Source organism: Stenella coeruleoalba, assembly GCF_951394435.1.
Source record: "Stenella coeruleoalba genome assembly, chromosome: 19".
Taxonomy (NCBI): Eukaryota; Metazoa; Chordata; class Mammalia; order Artiodactyla; family Delphinidae; genus Stenella; species Stenella coeruleoalba.
Genome location: NC_137165.1, coordinates 43,370,515 through 43,386,003, shown reverse-complemented (window position 1 = coordinate 43,386,003; position 15,489 = coordinate 43,370,515). Strand labels below are relative to the sequence as shown.

The 15,489-nt window shown below is 55.3% G+C and overlaps 1 protein-coding gene across 1 annotated transcript; it reads left to right on the top strand.

Moving 5' to 3' along the window:
- Window positions 1-1,324: 1,324 nt before the first annotated feature.
- On the top strand, window positions 1,325-14,588 carry ITGA2B (integrin subunit alpha 2b; the record flags this gene model as incomplete). Its single annotated transcript, XM_079904962.1, is given in 31 exon segments — window positions 1,325-1,406; window positions 1,409-1,658; window positions 3,207-3,328; window positions 3,418-3,515; window positions 3,623-3,788; window positions 4,073-4,122; window positions 4,199-4,244; window positions 4,338-4,466; window positions 4,810-4,857; window positions 5,008-5,051; window positions 5,187-5,240; window positions 5,384-5,436; window positions 5,641-5,852; window positions 8,124-8,306; window positions 8,561-8,606; window positions 8,706-8,810; window positions 8,900-8,955; window positions 9,049-9,200; window positions 9,353-9,478; window positions 9,853-9,920; window positions 10,078-10,225; window positions 10,757-10,849; window positions 11,120-11,199; window positions 11,512-11,592; window positions 11,715-11,811; window positions 11,910-12,062; window positions 12,164-12,280; window positions 12,771-12,884; window positions 13,106-13,207; window positions 13,422-13,538; window positions 14,338-14,588. Coding segments are annotated over 31 exon segments (3,249 nt in total). The 3' UTR covers window positions 14,395-14,588.
- Window positions 14,589-15,489: the final 901 nt, after the last annotated feature.

The window sequence follows — 15,489 nt, the reverse complement described above, 5'->3', positions numbered from 1 at the left end:
CATGAGCTTGGCACTGGGAATTCAGCAGTGAAGAAGGCCCAGACTAAAGTTCAAGGAGCTTCTAACCTAGAAAGGGATAAGATTTTGTGCTGTGTGCTAAGGTGGTGAATTATGAGGGCAAGGGAGGTGCTGAAGGGGTTCCAGAATGGCCTGGGTAGTTGGGCAGGGTAAGATGATGGTTAAGTTTGATCAGAAAATATAGAGCAAAAGGAAATGTGACTGTGTTCTTTACCCCTAGCAGATCTCTTGAATTTCCTTCCTGACAACATGCTTTTTGGGGCAGACATGAGATGCCAGTAAGACTTGGCACTCCTCCTCCTCTGAGCATCCATAGAAAATGATCTTTCTGCTCAAAATTATTTCTTTTCTTTCCACTCTGTGAGCCTGCGTTTGCTTCTTCCATCCTCAGTGCCTGCTTCTATTCAGTCTGTCTGTCAGCAACGCCTACAATATGTTGGGCTCTTGGCTAGGGGCTGCAGAAAGGAACCTCACTCTCAAGGGATTCATGGACAAAATCCAGTGAACAGACCATGACTGAACGGTGTGATCGGTGCTGTGCCCATGTGTGTTAACCGCAGAGTACCAGCCTGAGGAGTTGGGGGAGGCAGCCCCTAGGCAATGACCCCACTAGAATCAAGTCTTAATGATTGGACAAAAGCTCTTGTCACCCAAGAAAGAGTGAGGCCTGCCTTCAATTGAACAACTGGTGCAAATCTCAGAGCTTGTGAGCCAGAACACCCTGGAATGACTCCACTTTATCCCCATCTCCTTTCCCCTTCAGCCAAGAGCCATTTGCCACCCCTCCCCCAGCACTGGCTGCATTGCTGTGGCCACATTAAGACTTGGCCCCTGATGGACGATGAGTGAGGAAGCTGTTGTACCAATATGGCTGAGTGAAGCTGCCGAAGGCCCTAGAAGGAGGAAGTGGATAAGTGCCTTATCCAAAAGGATACAGCAGCCTCAGGTCTTATCAGGGGGCAGGAGCTTCCTCACTCCTTCCCCCACCTCTGACCAAGTCACAATGTGCCTCGGCAGTGCAGGCAGCTGTGTGGGGGGAGGAGGAACTATAGAACTGGGGGCTAGAGTGGAGGTGTACAGACCAGCTGGTTCATGATTGCACTATCCCAAGCAGGAAGCAATGGTGGCTTAGACTAGCATGGTGGTAGTGGAAATGGGGTGAAGATTCAAGAGACATAGTTGAAAGGCAGAACCCACAGGACTTGATGATAAAATACTCTCAAAAAAAGGGAGGAGTTGACTTTCAGCCATAAGCATCCACCCCCCAGAGTGGCCTCACCCCCTTCCTGGCAATCCTAGAAACCGTATGGGTCCAGGACCTAGAGCCCTTTACTCTGTCTACTACTCAGCAAGTGGGTTTCAGTTTGATAAGAAAAGACTTCCTGTGGTGGAACTGAAAGGAAGAGGAAGGAGCTAACCCATTCCTGCCTAGGAGGTTGTGGGAGAAGGAAGATGGCCAGAGCTTTGTGTCCACTTCATGCCCTCTGGCTTCTGGAGTGGGTGCAGCTGCTCTTGGGACCCGGTGCTGCACCTCCAACCTGGGCCTTGAACCTGGACCCGGTGCGACTCACCTTCTACACAGGCCCCAATGGCAGCTACTTTGGGTTTTCATTGGACTTCTACAAGGACAGCCGTGGGAGGTGAGCCTTGGGGGACTCCCCCACCATCACTGCATCTCTGGGTCTTGAGTTCCCCATTTGTGATAGAGGTTGAGCAAAGCAATTTCTAGGGTCTATTCGGGCTGAGTTCTTGTTAGGAATACTGGGGAGGGACTAGCTCAGGTGAAGGTGTCAACGAGAGGCAGCACTGGGGAGCTGGGCAGAGCAAGGACAAAGGGAAGACAAAAGTTGATGCTTTATTTTTTCCCCAAGGGTCAGTTTTATGACCCACTCCACCCTCATCCTTTTGAAATACAGAGAGGAGCACATGTCTTAAATTGACTTGCAGAACTATGAAATTGTCTATCCACACCCCCCCCCCACCTTGCTTTTCTATTCCAACCCCCTCATCCCCATAAAAATTATAGATATTTGAAAAGAAGCAACAGGGCATTCATGGTTGGGATGGATCAGGCTGCAAAATCAGACAGCTAAGATTAGAGTCCTGGCTCTTCCTCTTGATAGGAACTACCCTGAGCTAGTTACTTATTGAAGTGGACACTAATGTCCAGCTTCAGGGAGCGGCAATGGCAGATGGCCTTCAAGTATCAGCCCCTTGGGAAATTTCCTCTGCTGAAGAGAGCCACCTCCCCCAAAGCTCCCCCACTTCCAAATGTGGCCTAGGAACAATGACTGATCGATGAGGAGTGTGGAGAGAGGGGAAAGGTAAAGGTCCGGCTCTCTCACCTCAACTCCAGACAGTTCAGAAGGGTCCTTCTAGCTCCAGAGTTCCCAGGGCATTAGCCCATGGCTGTTACTGGGCCTGAATCTCAGCTCCGCTCCCTCCTCTGCCCACTCGTGCTTCTTTCCCCTCCTTTCCACAGATATTGGTCTCATGGGCATTACTTAAACATTCTGCAGACTAAAAAAAAAAAAATTATAGCATTTTTTCGAGCACTTGTTACGTATTATTTGGGTGGCACTGTGCTGAATGCTCCTCTTAACGTTTATTTCATTTACTTCTGACAGCATTTATTGGTTGGTATTGTCCACCTTTTATGTACGGTACAGCTGTGATTTGAACCTAGACCTACTAGAGTCCTCAGAGGTGTCAGCACCCCACCACCCACTTTAGAGGTGACCACTAGCTTAATTCTTCGCCGTTAAAACTCACCCTCAGGAAGGGATCTGATAACAGTTCAGACAGACATATTAGGGTGCATATAAACCCATGACTTTTGGCGGCAGGTGTTGGGGAATGTAGATGTGTAAAGAGTTTAGGAGGTCTCTAAAGGCAAGGATATCAAACCCCTGGTGTTCAAATCGAACCAGATGGTTATGGTCTCAGCTTTACCCTTAATTCCGCGGGTTGCTGTGGGCATATGATTTCCCTCGCTGGAAGTCAGTTTCACTGACCATAAAATGAAAAGACTGGCCTCTATGGTCTGTGAGGTTTCATTGAGGAAAAGATGACCCAGGGACCCCGCCCCGCCAAGGCACACTGCCCTCCCGGGTAGTGCTCCCAGCGCGGGCACTGGGGAATGCGGTACGCCGGAATCCGCGCAGCGCTCACCTAGCTTTCTTATGCAGCGTGTCCATCGTGGTGGGCGCCCCACGGACCCTGGGCCGCAGCCAGGAGGAGACAGGCGGCGTTTTCCTGTGCCCCTGGAAGGCCGAGGGCGACCAGTGTACCTCGCTGCCCTTCGACCTCAGTGAGTCTCGCACAAGGAGGGAAAGGGAGGGGCTACAGGGAGAGCGGACAGCTGGGCTTCAGCACCCCACCCCTTCTTGTGCCCTCCAGATGATGAGACGCGAAGCGCAGGCACCCAAACTTTCCAAACCTTCAAGGCCCGTCAAGGACTAGGGGCGTCGGTCGTTAGTTGGAGCGACATCGTTGTGGTGGGCGCTACGGGACTGGGCTCAGGGAGCAGACAGATGGCGGGGACACGTGGAGGGGGGGAACCCGAGTCCCGCCCCTTCTCCACTCTCCTGTGGCCCTGCTTCAGGCCTGCGCCCCCTGGCAGCACTGGAACGTCCTGGAAAAGGCCGAGGAGGCTGAGAAGACGCCCGTAGGTGGATGCTTCGTGGCTCAGCTGCAGAACAGCGGCCGCGCAGAGTACTCGCCCTGCCGGGCCAACATCATGAGCCGGGTTTACCAGAAAAATTACTTCAGTGAGCTCTGCTCTCCGTTTTGGCTCCGCCCACTCGCGGTGGTTTAGCCCCACCCTTAATCTGATCCTTCCCTCCCACCAGCTCCCCCAAACCCTGCTTCCAGCCTAGCATCGCCCAGTGACCCAGCTCCTGGCTCCACCCCGCACGCCCCCGGCCCGGGAGCCGTTTAAAGGCCACGCCACCGTATTACCCCGGGGCCACGCCCCCATATGACTCCACCTCCCGTCCCCGCCCAGGCCCCAGGGCCTGCTTCTTCACAGACCCTTCCTTCTTGCCTCCTCTAGGCGGAGACAAGCGCTACTGTGAAGCCGGCTTCAGCTCCGTGGTCACTCAGGCGAGTAAGGATCATAAACGGCGTGGGGGAGGCTCCCAAACAGGAACCCCTCTCACCTCCAGGGCTTCCTTTTCAGGCTGGGGAGCTGGTGCTTGGGGCCCCTGGCGGCTACTATTTCCTAGGTACGTGCCCATCCGTACACCTCCCTCCCTTCTCTCGGCCTGGATAGACCCCAGGCGTCTGGGGCCCCACATCAGCTGTCCCTCGCTCCCTAGGTCTCCTGGCGCGGGCTCCAATTGCCGATATCATCTCGAGTTACCGCCCGGGCACCCTCTTGTGGCACGTGCCCACCCAGCAGCTCACCTTCGACTACAGCCACCCAGAGTACTTCGACGGCTACCGGGGTAACCCTGGCACCTCCCTTCGAGGCTTCCCAGCACTCTGTCACCGCCGGTCACGTCCTGCCCCTGTGGGAACTCCCCCTTGCCAACCCTGGCTGGCCAGCTCCAGCGCTAAGGCGTCCCCATCCTCTGCTCCCGCAGCTCCCCTTCCCCACCCTCTGCAGACCGCCCAGCTCCCATACACCCCACCTCGACCTCCCGCCCTGGATTCGCTTCACGGCCTAGGGCAGGTCTCGGTGGCCTCGATTTTCCCGTCTACACAATGCAGGATTTAGACAGTCTCCTCCCTCCCGGCCCCCTCCTTGCTTCACCCTCCCGGAAAGGCTAATTCGCGCTGTGTCTTCAGGGTACTCGGTGGCTGTAGGCGACTTCGACGGGAATCCAAACACTACAGGCAAGAAATTCGCTTAGGGGCGGGGGTTGGGGAAGCCCGGGAAGGAGCACCTCTAAGACCCGCGCCGAAATCTCCCTGGGATGAGGAATGGCGGGCGGGAGGCGGGTAGAGATTCCAAGGACCTCACTGGCTGGGCTCGGCTCTCCCCAGAGTTTGTCGTCGGTGCCCCTACCTGGAGCTGGACCCTGGGAGCGGTGAGTACCCTCTGCCCACCGCTCAGTGTCCCGAAGGCACTGACTTTACTCTTCAGCCTGATACCCCCAACCTAAACCTCCTGCCCTTCTGCGGCGGGGGCGACAATGACGCGCTCCTGTGCGTTGTCCGCGCAGGTGGAAATTTTGAGCTCGTACCACCAGACGCTGCACCGGCTGCATGGAGAGCAGGTGGGGGTCGGGTCCCCTTGTGGGGTGGCCAAGGCTGGGGGATTGAGACCCTAGAATATTCCGCGGGACATGGTGGGGGCAAAGTCCAAGAGAGGGTACCGAGTCCGGGGACAGAAAGTAAGGTGCGGCCGGGCTTCCTGCAGATGGCTTCGTATTTTGGGCACTCAGTGGCCGTCACTGACGTCAACAGGGACGGGTGAGAAGCTGGGCGCCCCCACCCCTACCCAGTTGGGTCCCAAATTACCAGAGGCGTTGACTGCCCTAGGTCTCCTCCTTTCCTAGCCCTCACTCCCACGTGACCACCGAGGGCAGCGGGAAGGCGAGGGTGGGCGAGATTGGGCTCTGGCCCGCAGCGTCCCCCTAGCCCCCCTCCCCACATAACCACCCGTCGGGCCTGCAGGAGGCATGACCTCTTGGTGGGCGCGCCACTGTACATGGAGAGCCGTGCTGACCGCAAGCTGGCCGAGGTGGGGCGCGTGTACTTGTTCCTGCAGACTCGAGGCCCTCACGCGCTGGGCGCCCCCAGCCTCCTGCTGACCGGCACGCAGCTCTATGGGCGATTTGGCTCAGCCATCGCGCCTCTGGGCGACCTCAACCGGGATGGCTACAACGGTAAGGGATGAGAGGAGCCCCACTTGCTACACAGGGGTTTACAGCCACAGTGATCATGGATTTGACCCGAGGGCAGCAGGAGCCAGGAAGGGCTTTGAGCAGGAGAGAGTTAAAGGAGACTCAGTGGGGTTTGTTTGCATTAGTCCAGGCAAAAGGTGGTGACCGCCCAGATGTGGGCTTTGGCAGCGGAGTTAGAGATGAAGGTGATTTCAAGATATTTACTACTTAGATTATTAGGACTTGATGGGTGAATGGATGTGGGGCTAAGAGAGAGAGAAGTTGGGTGGGTGATGGTTCTCTTCACTGCCTGGAACTCAAGTCATGCAACAAGTCTGGGGTGAGATCAGCAATTCAGCTCTGGACTTGTTTGATTTTTTTTTTTTTTTTTTTGGCTGTGCCGTGTGGCTTGCGGGATCTTAGTTCCCTGACCAGGGATTGAACCCGGGCCTCTGGCAGTGAGAGCATCGGGTCCTAACCACTGGACTGCCAGGGAATTCTCTGTACTTGTTTGATCTTGAAGGGCTTGGGAGCATTAGGCAGACGTATCCAGAGAACATCTGGGTGTGGCTTCCCCCACTTCCAGCAGAGAGGTCTGAGCGGGAGATAGGGGATTGGGGAGAGTCAATGAGGTCCTGGGAGCTTGCGAAGTGTGAAGAGGCCCAGGACAGAACCCTAGGGAGCAAGAGCATTTAGGGGACTCCCAGAGAAAGTGAGTCTGGAAAGGAGACAGAGGAATGTTCAGAGAGGTAGGAGGGAAACCAGGAGATCTGATAGCCCAGAACTCAAAGGAAGAGTGCTTTAAGCCGGAGGAAGTTGGGTCAGTGGCTCCAGATGCTGCTGAGAGGTACAATTAGATGGGGCTGGAGAAGTAAGTATTCATGGGCTTTAACAAGAAGGAGGTCATTGGTGACAGTGACAAGAACCGATTCAGGGCTGGGTAGGGACCAAAGCCAGAATGCCAGGAGACAAGGTATGAATGGAGGGGAAGAACTGATGGCAGCCAGGGTAGACCACTCTTTCAACCAGTTTGTGAACGGAAAAAGAGAAAGGTGATTACTGAAAGGAGATGAGGGTCGAGGGAAGGTTATTTTAATTTCAAAGAATATGGAGTAAGTTGAATGTGGAGGAAAATGATCTTATGGGGAAATGGGGGCATGCAGTGAGCTGGAGGAGGGTCCCTGCAATGCCTGAGGGAGGCAGGGGTGGGATGCTCAGCCCAGTGGCAGGTGTAGGAGGGACACCTATTCCAGGGTCATATGGGGAGAGGAGGAAAAAGTGGGTGTGGAGTTATAACACAACAGTTGGGCTGCTTCTCTTTGTGAATGAAGTGGGGGGCTAGGAGCTTGACTGAGTGGAGAAGGTTTGAAACAGGTGCTGAGCAGAAAACGCCAAGGGACTGCTGGGCAGCACCAAGGTCCCTAGTGAAGGCTGGAGGTCAGGAATTCATGGTGCTCCATATGGTGGGGTCTGGCCAGGCTTGCCCAGGACTGGCAATGGGGCAGGATGGCTGAGGATACAGTGAGGGTGACTGAATGATCAGAAAATAAATGAAGAGATGAGGAAGCCAAAGGTCAGGAGACAGTGGAGGCCCAGGGCCTGAGGACGAGACTGGTCTGATGGTCTATTTGGATGAATTCTGTGTACCTTGATCAGAAAAATCAATAAAGATTTTTAAAAGAAAACAACTGCACAGGAAACATAGCATAAAGTCAGAAGACAAAGGAAAGACAATTACAACATATATATCAAAGATTTTAGTTGCTGTCACATGTGAAGAATTCTTACAGATTAATAAGATTATGATGATTATTAAACTTTCAAGAGTGATCTTAAAAGTTATTAGTGATGATGAGCCCATGGTATGACTGTGGATTTGCATGGTGGGAGTGGAATGGGGTGAAGACCCCCAGGTGAAGAAGGGGCAAATATTTAATAGGTCTTGGTTACTTAATCTTCTGGGACTCTATTTTCTCATCTAAAATGGGAATAATAATGCCTAATTTTCAGGATTCAGTGAAATCACGTCATTATATTTTCCTCAATAGATAGTGAGGGCTGTTATTGTTTTTACAATAATCGGACTTGATGGGTCTCCCTCCTACCCAATTGTAAACTCCTGGAGGGCGGGGCAGCTCTCTCCTTGACCCAGACCTCTGCATTCCTCTCCTGGTCCCCTGGAGTCTGCCTAGAGAAGGAGCTCAGGAAAGTTTTACATCTGGAGAGACTGGATAACAAACAGCATGCCAACCCCCTTTCTGTTGCTCCTTCCAGATGTTGCTGTGGCCGCCCCCTATGGGGGTCCCAGCGGTCGAGGCCAAGTGTCGGTGTTCCTGGGTCAGAGTGAGGGACTTAACTCACACCCTTCCCAGGTCCTGGACAGCCCCTTCCCCACAGGCTCTGGCTTTGGCTTCTCCCTTCGAGGTGCCACAGACATCGATGACAATGGATACCCAGGTGCCCCTGGACTGCCTCCAGCTAGACAGGAAGGGCTCTTGGGCATTAGCTGGAGATGCTGAGACAGAGCCAGGGGCTTGAACCTGACCTGGTGCCCGACTGAGAGCTCTGACCTGTCTGTGGGGCTGGGGGGCCAGAACAAACCTTCTATGGGGGTGGTAGTGTGGGGAAGTGCTGGGAAGATGAGGTGAGGACGCCATACCCCCTCTAATTAACAATTCTGACACCTCCCTTCCTTCCCACAATGTCCATAGACCTGCTGGTGGGAGCTTACGGGGCCAACAAGGTGGTTGTGTACAGGTGAGCACTGACTCCAGGGGCGGGGAGAGGGAGGACCCACACCATCAGAGGAGACTAGGCCAGGCGGGGCCACAAGGCAAGCTTCCTGCATCCCACCAGGGCTCAGCCAGTGGTGATGGCCACTGTCCAGCTTCTGGTGCAAGATTCGCTGAATCCTGCTCTGAAGAATTGTGTCCTGCCCCTGACCGAGACACCAGTGAGCTGGTGAGGAGACAGAGGGCGTGGGCCAGGCAGGATCTGGGACCTCAGTGTGGGGACCCTATAGCCCCTGAGCCCCATTCACATCTTTGCAGCTTTAACATCCAGATGTGTGTGGGAGCCACTGGACACAACGTTCCCAAGAAGCTGCGTGAGTGGCACCATGGGGACAGGAGGGAGGTGGACCTGGGCTCCCCTGGAGGCTGGCCGGGGAGACCCCGACTCTCCCTGCTTGCCCGGGCAGACCTAAATGCTGAGCTGCAGCTGGACCGGCAGAAGCCCCGCCAGGGCCGGCGGGTGCTACTGCTGGCCTCTCAACAGGCGAGCACCGTCCTGGGCCTGGATCTGAGCGGAAGGCACGGCCCCACCTGCCACACCACCAAGGCCTTCCTCCGAGTATGCCCGGCTGGGAATGGGCAAGGCTGGGTGTGCAGAGCCTGTTCATCCAGCCCTGGGGCATTGGGCTGGGTGCTGCACGGGGTGGTCAGGGGGACACACGTATGAGGGTACATGGTAGCAAGATGGCCTGACTCTTGCCCCCTCACTAGGATGAGGCCGACTTCCGGGACAAGCTGAGCCCCATCGTGCTCAGCCTCAATGTGTCCCTGCAGCCTGAGAAGGATGGACTAGCCCCTGCTCTCATGTTGCACGGAGACACCCACATCCAGGAACAGGTAGGGGTGGGCAGGTGCAGGCAAGGGAGGTGGAGGACCCCTCCACCCAGAAAGTCAGGGTTAGGGTTAGTGTCCAAATCATATTGTGAACACCTCTAATCTCTGATGTTACTCTCAACCCTGCTGAAAACCCCCAAATCTCAATATCCCCTATACCCTCATGTAAACCCCAAATGTCGACGTCACCTCTAAACTCTGATATAAACCCGTAAACCCTGATGTCATTATCAAAGCCCTGACATCATCCCAAACCCTGATGCAAACCCCCAAGCTCTGACATCATCTCCAACCTCCTTTTCCTTCTCAGACCTTCTAATTCCCTAAGCCCTGATGTGCCCCCAAACTTACCCACACGCCTGATGTGCCCCCTCTAGACCCGCATCATTCTGGACTGTGGGGAAGACGACCTGTGTGTGCCACAGCTCCAGCTCACTGCCAGCGTGTGAGGAGACCGCCCGCCCTACCCAACCCTGGCCCTGTCTACCCCTATGACACCCCCTCCCCACCTGGCTCCTGATACTCTGTCCTCAGCCCCTCTCCTCCTCCCAGACCCTGGGCTTGGACCCAGCCTCCTCGGCTTTACTCCTTTCTCCCCACAGGACAGGCTCCCCGCTCCTCGTTGGAGCCGATAACGTGCTGGAGCTGCAGATGGAAGCGGCCAACGAGGGTGAGGGTGCCTACGAGGCCGAGCTGGCCGTGCACCTGCCTCCAGGTGCACACTACATGCGGGCCCTCAGCAACATCGAGGTGAGGCCCCCACCCCGGGGCACAGTCGGGGACCTGGAAGGTGCAGGAGCCTTGATTCTCATCTCCCACCTGAGAGCTCCCACTTCTCTTATGCCTTCCTTTAAAAGCTGTGATTTTTTTTTTCTTTTTAATTCGGAAGAGAACATTTGCTAATAGCAAAAAATTCAAGAACTCAATTATAAAACCCAAACCAAAAATGGCTCAGGAAATAAATGTTAACAGGAACCTCTGTTAACGTTTGGTGAATTTCCTTCCAGTCTTTTTTCTCAGCATCAATATTTTATTTATTTATTTTATTGACATAGTTTATAATAATGGGGTTATACTCCATGTAATGCTTTGTGGGTTTTATTTCCAAAAAAAAAAAAAAATCATTAAAAAGAGTAAGGTGCTGCAGTAGTACATAAAGTGGAATGTGACAGTCCTTGAACTCCCACCCTGGCATCCTGCTCTCCCTGACTTTCCAAGGGAGCTTAACTATATACGGGATGCTCTGTAACCATCTTCTTTCTCGGGACTGCCTCTCTGAAGGGCTTTGAGAGGATCATCTGTAACCAGAAGAGGGAGAATGAGACCAAGGTGGTGCTGTGTGAGCTGGGCAACCCCATGAAGAGGAACGCCCAGGTGAGGCCGCCCAGTCCTGGGTGCTGGGTCTCCTCCACCAGGGGTTCATAGACAGCTGGGTTTTAGGGGCTGGGTTTGGAGTCGGATGGCTCCAGGCTAGAATCCTGGTCCTCCCACTCCCTAGCTGTGTGTTCTTGGGTGAGTGACACCCTTTCTGAGTGGGCTTCTGAACACAATGGAGGTAATAATGGTGACCTTGGAGGATGAGGTCCACAGGCCACATTCAGAGTGGGCATTTGGGCAGTGACTTTGGCTCTCCCCATGTCTCAGATAGGAATCACGATGTTAGTGAGTGTGGGGAACCTGGAAGAGGCTGGGGAGCACGTGTCCTTCCGGCTGCAGATCAGGAGGTACTAGACTGGGAAGCACTCCATTTCCCTATCTGATCTCCACACAGAGACCCTCAGACACCCTCCATACATAAGGGTCTTCTGGGATGCCTGCTCTTTAGACTTCCCTCTTCCCTTTCTTCCTCAGAGACTTGTTTCTGAGTTTTGGAGCCCTAGGGGAAGTTCTTGTCTAGGTCTAACTTTAGTGTGGCATGCTGTTTGTGGAGTTAGCTCTTCCTGAGACCTCTGAAATTCTGGCCCAGCCCCAGAGAGTCCTCGTGTTCACTGGCCTGGTGTCCCTGATCTGTCTCTCCTCATCCCCCTCCCTTACAGCAAGAACAGCCAGAATCCAAACAGTGAGATGGTGATGCTGGATGTGCCAGTTCGGGCAGAGGCCCATGTGGAGCTGAGAGGGTGAGAGGCCAGGGATGGAAAAGGGAGTTGGTAGGCACAGCCCTAAGGTTCCGGGGTCCTGGGCAAAGCCCCCCGCCAAGTCAGGGGATCAAGCTCACTCTGGGAGTGTCGGGCCCCTGCAGGAACTCCTTTCCAGCCTCGCTGGTGGTGGCAGCAGAAGAAAGCAAGAGAGAGAACAGCTCGGACAGCTGGGGCCCCAAAGTGGAGCACACCTACGAGGTAGGGAGGAGCCTCCGCGCCCCAGGCTGGAGTGGGCGGGCCCCAGGGGCTGGGCTAGGTGCCGAGCCTCCTAACATCCTGCCGCCACCACCCGCCAGCTCCACAACAATGGCCCTGGTGCTGTAAACGGCCTCCGCCTCAACCTCCGCCTCCCCGGCCAGTCCCAGCCCTCCGACCTTCTCTACATCCTGGATATACAGCCCCGGGGAGGCCTTCAGTGCTCCCCACAACCATCTCCCAACCCCCTCAAGGTGAGAGCCTGGGTGAGTCCTCAGCCCAACAAACAGGGCCCCTCTAGGAGGGCTGGGAGACGGGCAGAGTGTCGGACCTGATGGCCTCTTTGCCTCCTCAGCTGGACTGGGGGCTGCCCACCTCCAGCCCTTCCCAGGCCTATCACAAGCGGGACCGCAGACAGGCGCTCCTGCCGGAGCAGGAGCAGCCCTCGAGGCTTCAAGGTCCAGTTTTTGTGGTGAGCAGGTTCTGTGGTCTCCAGCTGCGGCCTCCCTGGTGCCCAGGGGCAGAGGGGATGGGAGGCAGGGACGGAGAGGGGCGGGGGGTGTGATGTAGGCCTCGTGTGGGCCACCGTGGTCCCACAGAGTCCTCCAAGTGAATAGGAAGGCTTGTGCTGGGCTTGTGTCTGGGGCAGGGTGGGGGGCACTTGCATATTTTAAGGTTTCCAGTACATTGAAGAAAATGAATAAATGCCAAAGCAGGTTTACAGAAAGGCTGGGTATTGAACGCTGTGTGATTGACCCACTTCTTTCCTCCCTCTCCCTGCATCTCCGGGACTGTGGGAGCAATCTCATTCAGAGATAACGTCCCAAGCTTGAATTTGAGTCCCTTCCCGAGGAGGAGGCCCGGCATGAGCTCCCTAACCCCCCAGCCCCCTCTGTCTTGGGTCCTACGGTGAGAGGGTGATGGGTCAGGAGGGGCTGGGGACCAATGACACATCCCCTCAGAGCTGCGATTCGGCGCCCTGTACTGTGGTGCAGTGTGAGCTGCAGGAGATGGCGCGCGGGCAGCGGGTCATGGTCACGGTGCTGGCCTTCCTGTCGCTGCCCAGCCTCCGAAAGGTGGGCCGGGATGCGGGCGGGCGGGCGGGGCCCTCTGGAGGCGGGCACTGAGTGTGTTGGGGGAGGGCGGGGCTTCGGGGGCGGGAGAGAGTGAGGGCAGAGTTTACTTTGGAGGGGACGGGGTTAGGCTGGGGGCAGATCTGCCCAGAGGGGAGTCTGGGGCCGGTACTCCCGCAACCAATAGGCCTCGTGTAAATGGCTTTCACCGCCACCCCGTCCAGAGGCCCCTGGATCAGTTTGTGCTGCAGTCGCACGCTTGGTTCAACGTCTCCTCCCTTCCCTACGCCGTGCCCGCCCTCAGCCTGCCCAGCGGGGAAGCTCTGGTGAGTGTGGAAGGATGGTGGCAGAAAGGGCTCCCGCGGGTCTCCCATTGGCCTTCCCCTGTGTCCCTGCCCAGCAGGATGGGGGCGGGGCCTCCCTGGGTCTGCGGGCTGGGACAAGTAGGTGGCTTAGCTGGGGGTCACCAGCCCTGCAAGTCTGAGTCTTTGGGAAGGTCTGCATCCTGGTGACTGAGGAGACCCGCGGGTCTCCCCTCAGGTGCAGACACAGCTGCTTCGGGTCTTGGAGGAGAGAGACATTCCCATCTGGTGGGTGCTGCTAGGCGTGCTGGGTGGCCTGCTGTTGCTCACGTTCCTGGTCCTGGCCATGTGGAAGGTGAGGCGGGAAGGGAGGGTGGGTTTCGGGGTGGGGGGGAACCCCGCAGGGAGGCAGAGGGAGATGGTGGCCCAAGTAGGTGACCCAGGGTCCATCTGATCTCCGTCTCCACTATTAGAATGTCACTCTCTAGAGGACCTCTTCCAGGTCACAGATCCCTGGGAGAGGTGGCACCTGAAGAAACTCTAAGGCCTTTAGACCCATTCCCTCTGAGGGCAGGAGTCCCAGGGAATGAGCCCTGCCTTCAGGAATCCATTGGCCACCGAGAAGGACAGGGTTCACCTCCTCCCTGCTCTGTCCTCTCCCCCGCCCCCGACTGAGGTGGGAGACCCAGGTCTGATCCAGACCCCGCTTCCTGCTCCTTGTGAGGCCCTGCTGGGTCACTCCCTCCTCTGCGCCCGGACAACATGTGAGCCGTTCTCAAACTCACGTGTCCAAACCCTGGAAAGCCATAGTACTTTTAGGGAAAACCACACATTAGACTTATAATAATCAAATATATACCATCACACACTTGAGTCATATAGAGACATAATCATCAGTACTTAAGAAAAATTCAGGCAAGAAGAAACAAAACATTAAAAAATTTTTGTTAAAAAAAAAAAAAAAAAATTTTGTTACCTGCATTATCTCTAAATGGGGAAAGGCCTCCATTTGATCATATAGTGGGGTTTGTGTTCTGTGCTGGTCCAGGACGAGGACCTCGTGACGGGCTGGTTTCCAGCATACATCCTCCACTGCTGCTCTGGGGCCTAAAGATCACCTTTACACCCTGTCCCCGGCCCCTGTGCACCCCCAGGTTGGCTTCTTCAAGCGGAATCGGCCACCCTTACAAGAAGATGACGAAGAGGAGTGATGAGCCCATGCATCTCTGTCCTAGCAGGAAGGCTGGGGGTGATGCCTGCTCTGTCCCTTCTTCTCCAGCAAGTACCCCCAGCTCTGGTCACCCATGGGTTGGAGCTGTTTCATGGCGGGCTCCTGATGTCCTTCCCCACCCATCAGAGCCAGGTCAGCCCTTTCCTGCTGCCTAATAAAGAGGTTGAGTCCCAACCCCCAGCATGATGCCTCCTCTTGGGGTCAGAGGAGGAGAGGGGGCCTGAGGTGACGTTGGGATGGGGAATCTAGGGCTGGCAGAAGTGTGAGCAGAGAGGGTCTCTGCCAGGGCAAAGGGTGCGAATTACTGTCTTTGGGGAGGAACAGGGAGTAGAGAGTGGGGGTGGAACAAGGGAGAAAGGGTGGCAAAGCCTCCAAGTGAGACTGGAGGGGGGTGGGGTGTCAGGGTGACTGGGTGGGATGGGGGTTGGGAGCATCGAGAAGGCAGGCTGCGTCCCTGGTGGGTGGCTATAAACAATATTTTTTCCATGATTTTGAGGGAATCAAACCTCAAGATGATCTGAGATTTGGAGAAATAACACACTGTCCCCACTCATAAAAGAAGGTGCCTAAAGCTGTGCTCAGAGTGAGGAGGGGCAGAAGGAGACTGAGTAGCCCTCAGTCTGAGGAAGGCAGAGTCATGGCAGGGATGGAGAGCAGGCATTGCTCTCCGGCCACCTGCTGTTTGCTGTTCTTTCTTCCCCGCCAAGGGGAAGGGTCTTCAGTTAGGAACAAGGGCACAGGTGGGGAGCTCACAGGAGGGCTGGGAGTGGAAGACAGCTGTCCCACCGCAGAGACTGGAGTCAGCGGATAGAGGTGGGGGGTCCTCTTGGAGACCTGAGAGGTTGTTGGTTCATGAGTTCAATATTTATTGAGCACCATGGACCTGGTACTGTTCCAGTGCTGGGGTGGAGCAGTGGACAAAACAAGGTCCCTGAGCTCATGGAATTTACATTCAACCAGGAGTAAAGAATAAACAAATTAATGTATGGTCAGTGGCAGTCAATGCTGGGAGTTGAAATAAAGATAAGGAGATAGTGATCGAATTCAGTGGGTGTTGGGAGAGGGCTGACATTTT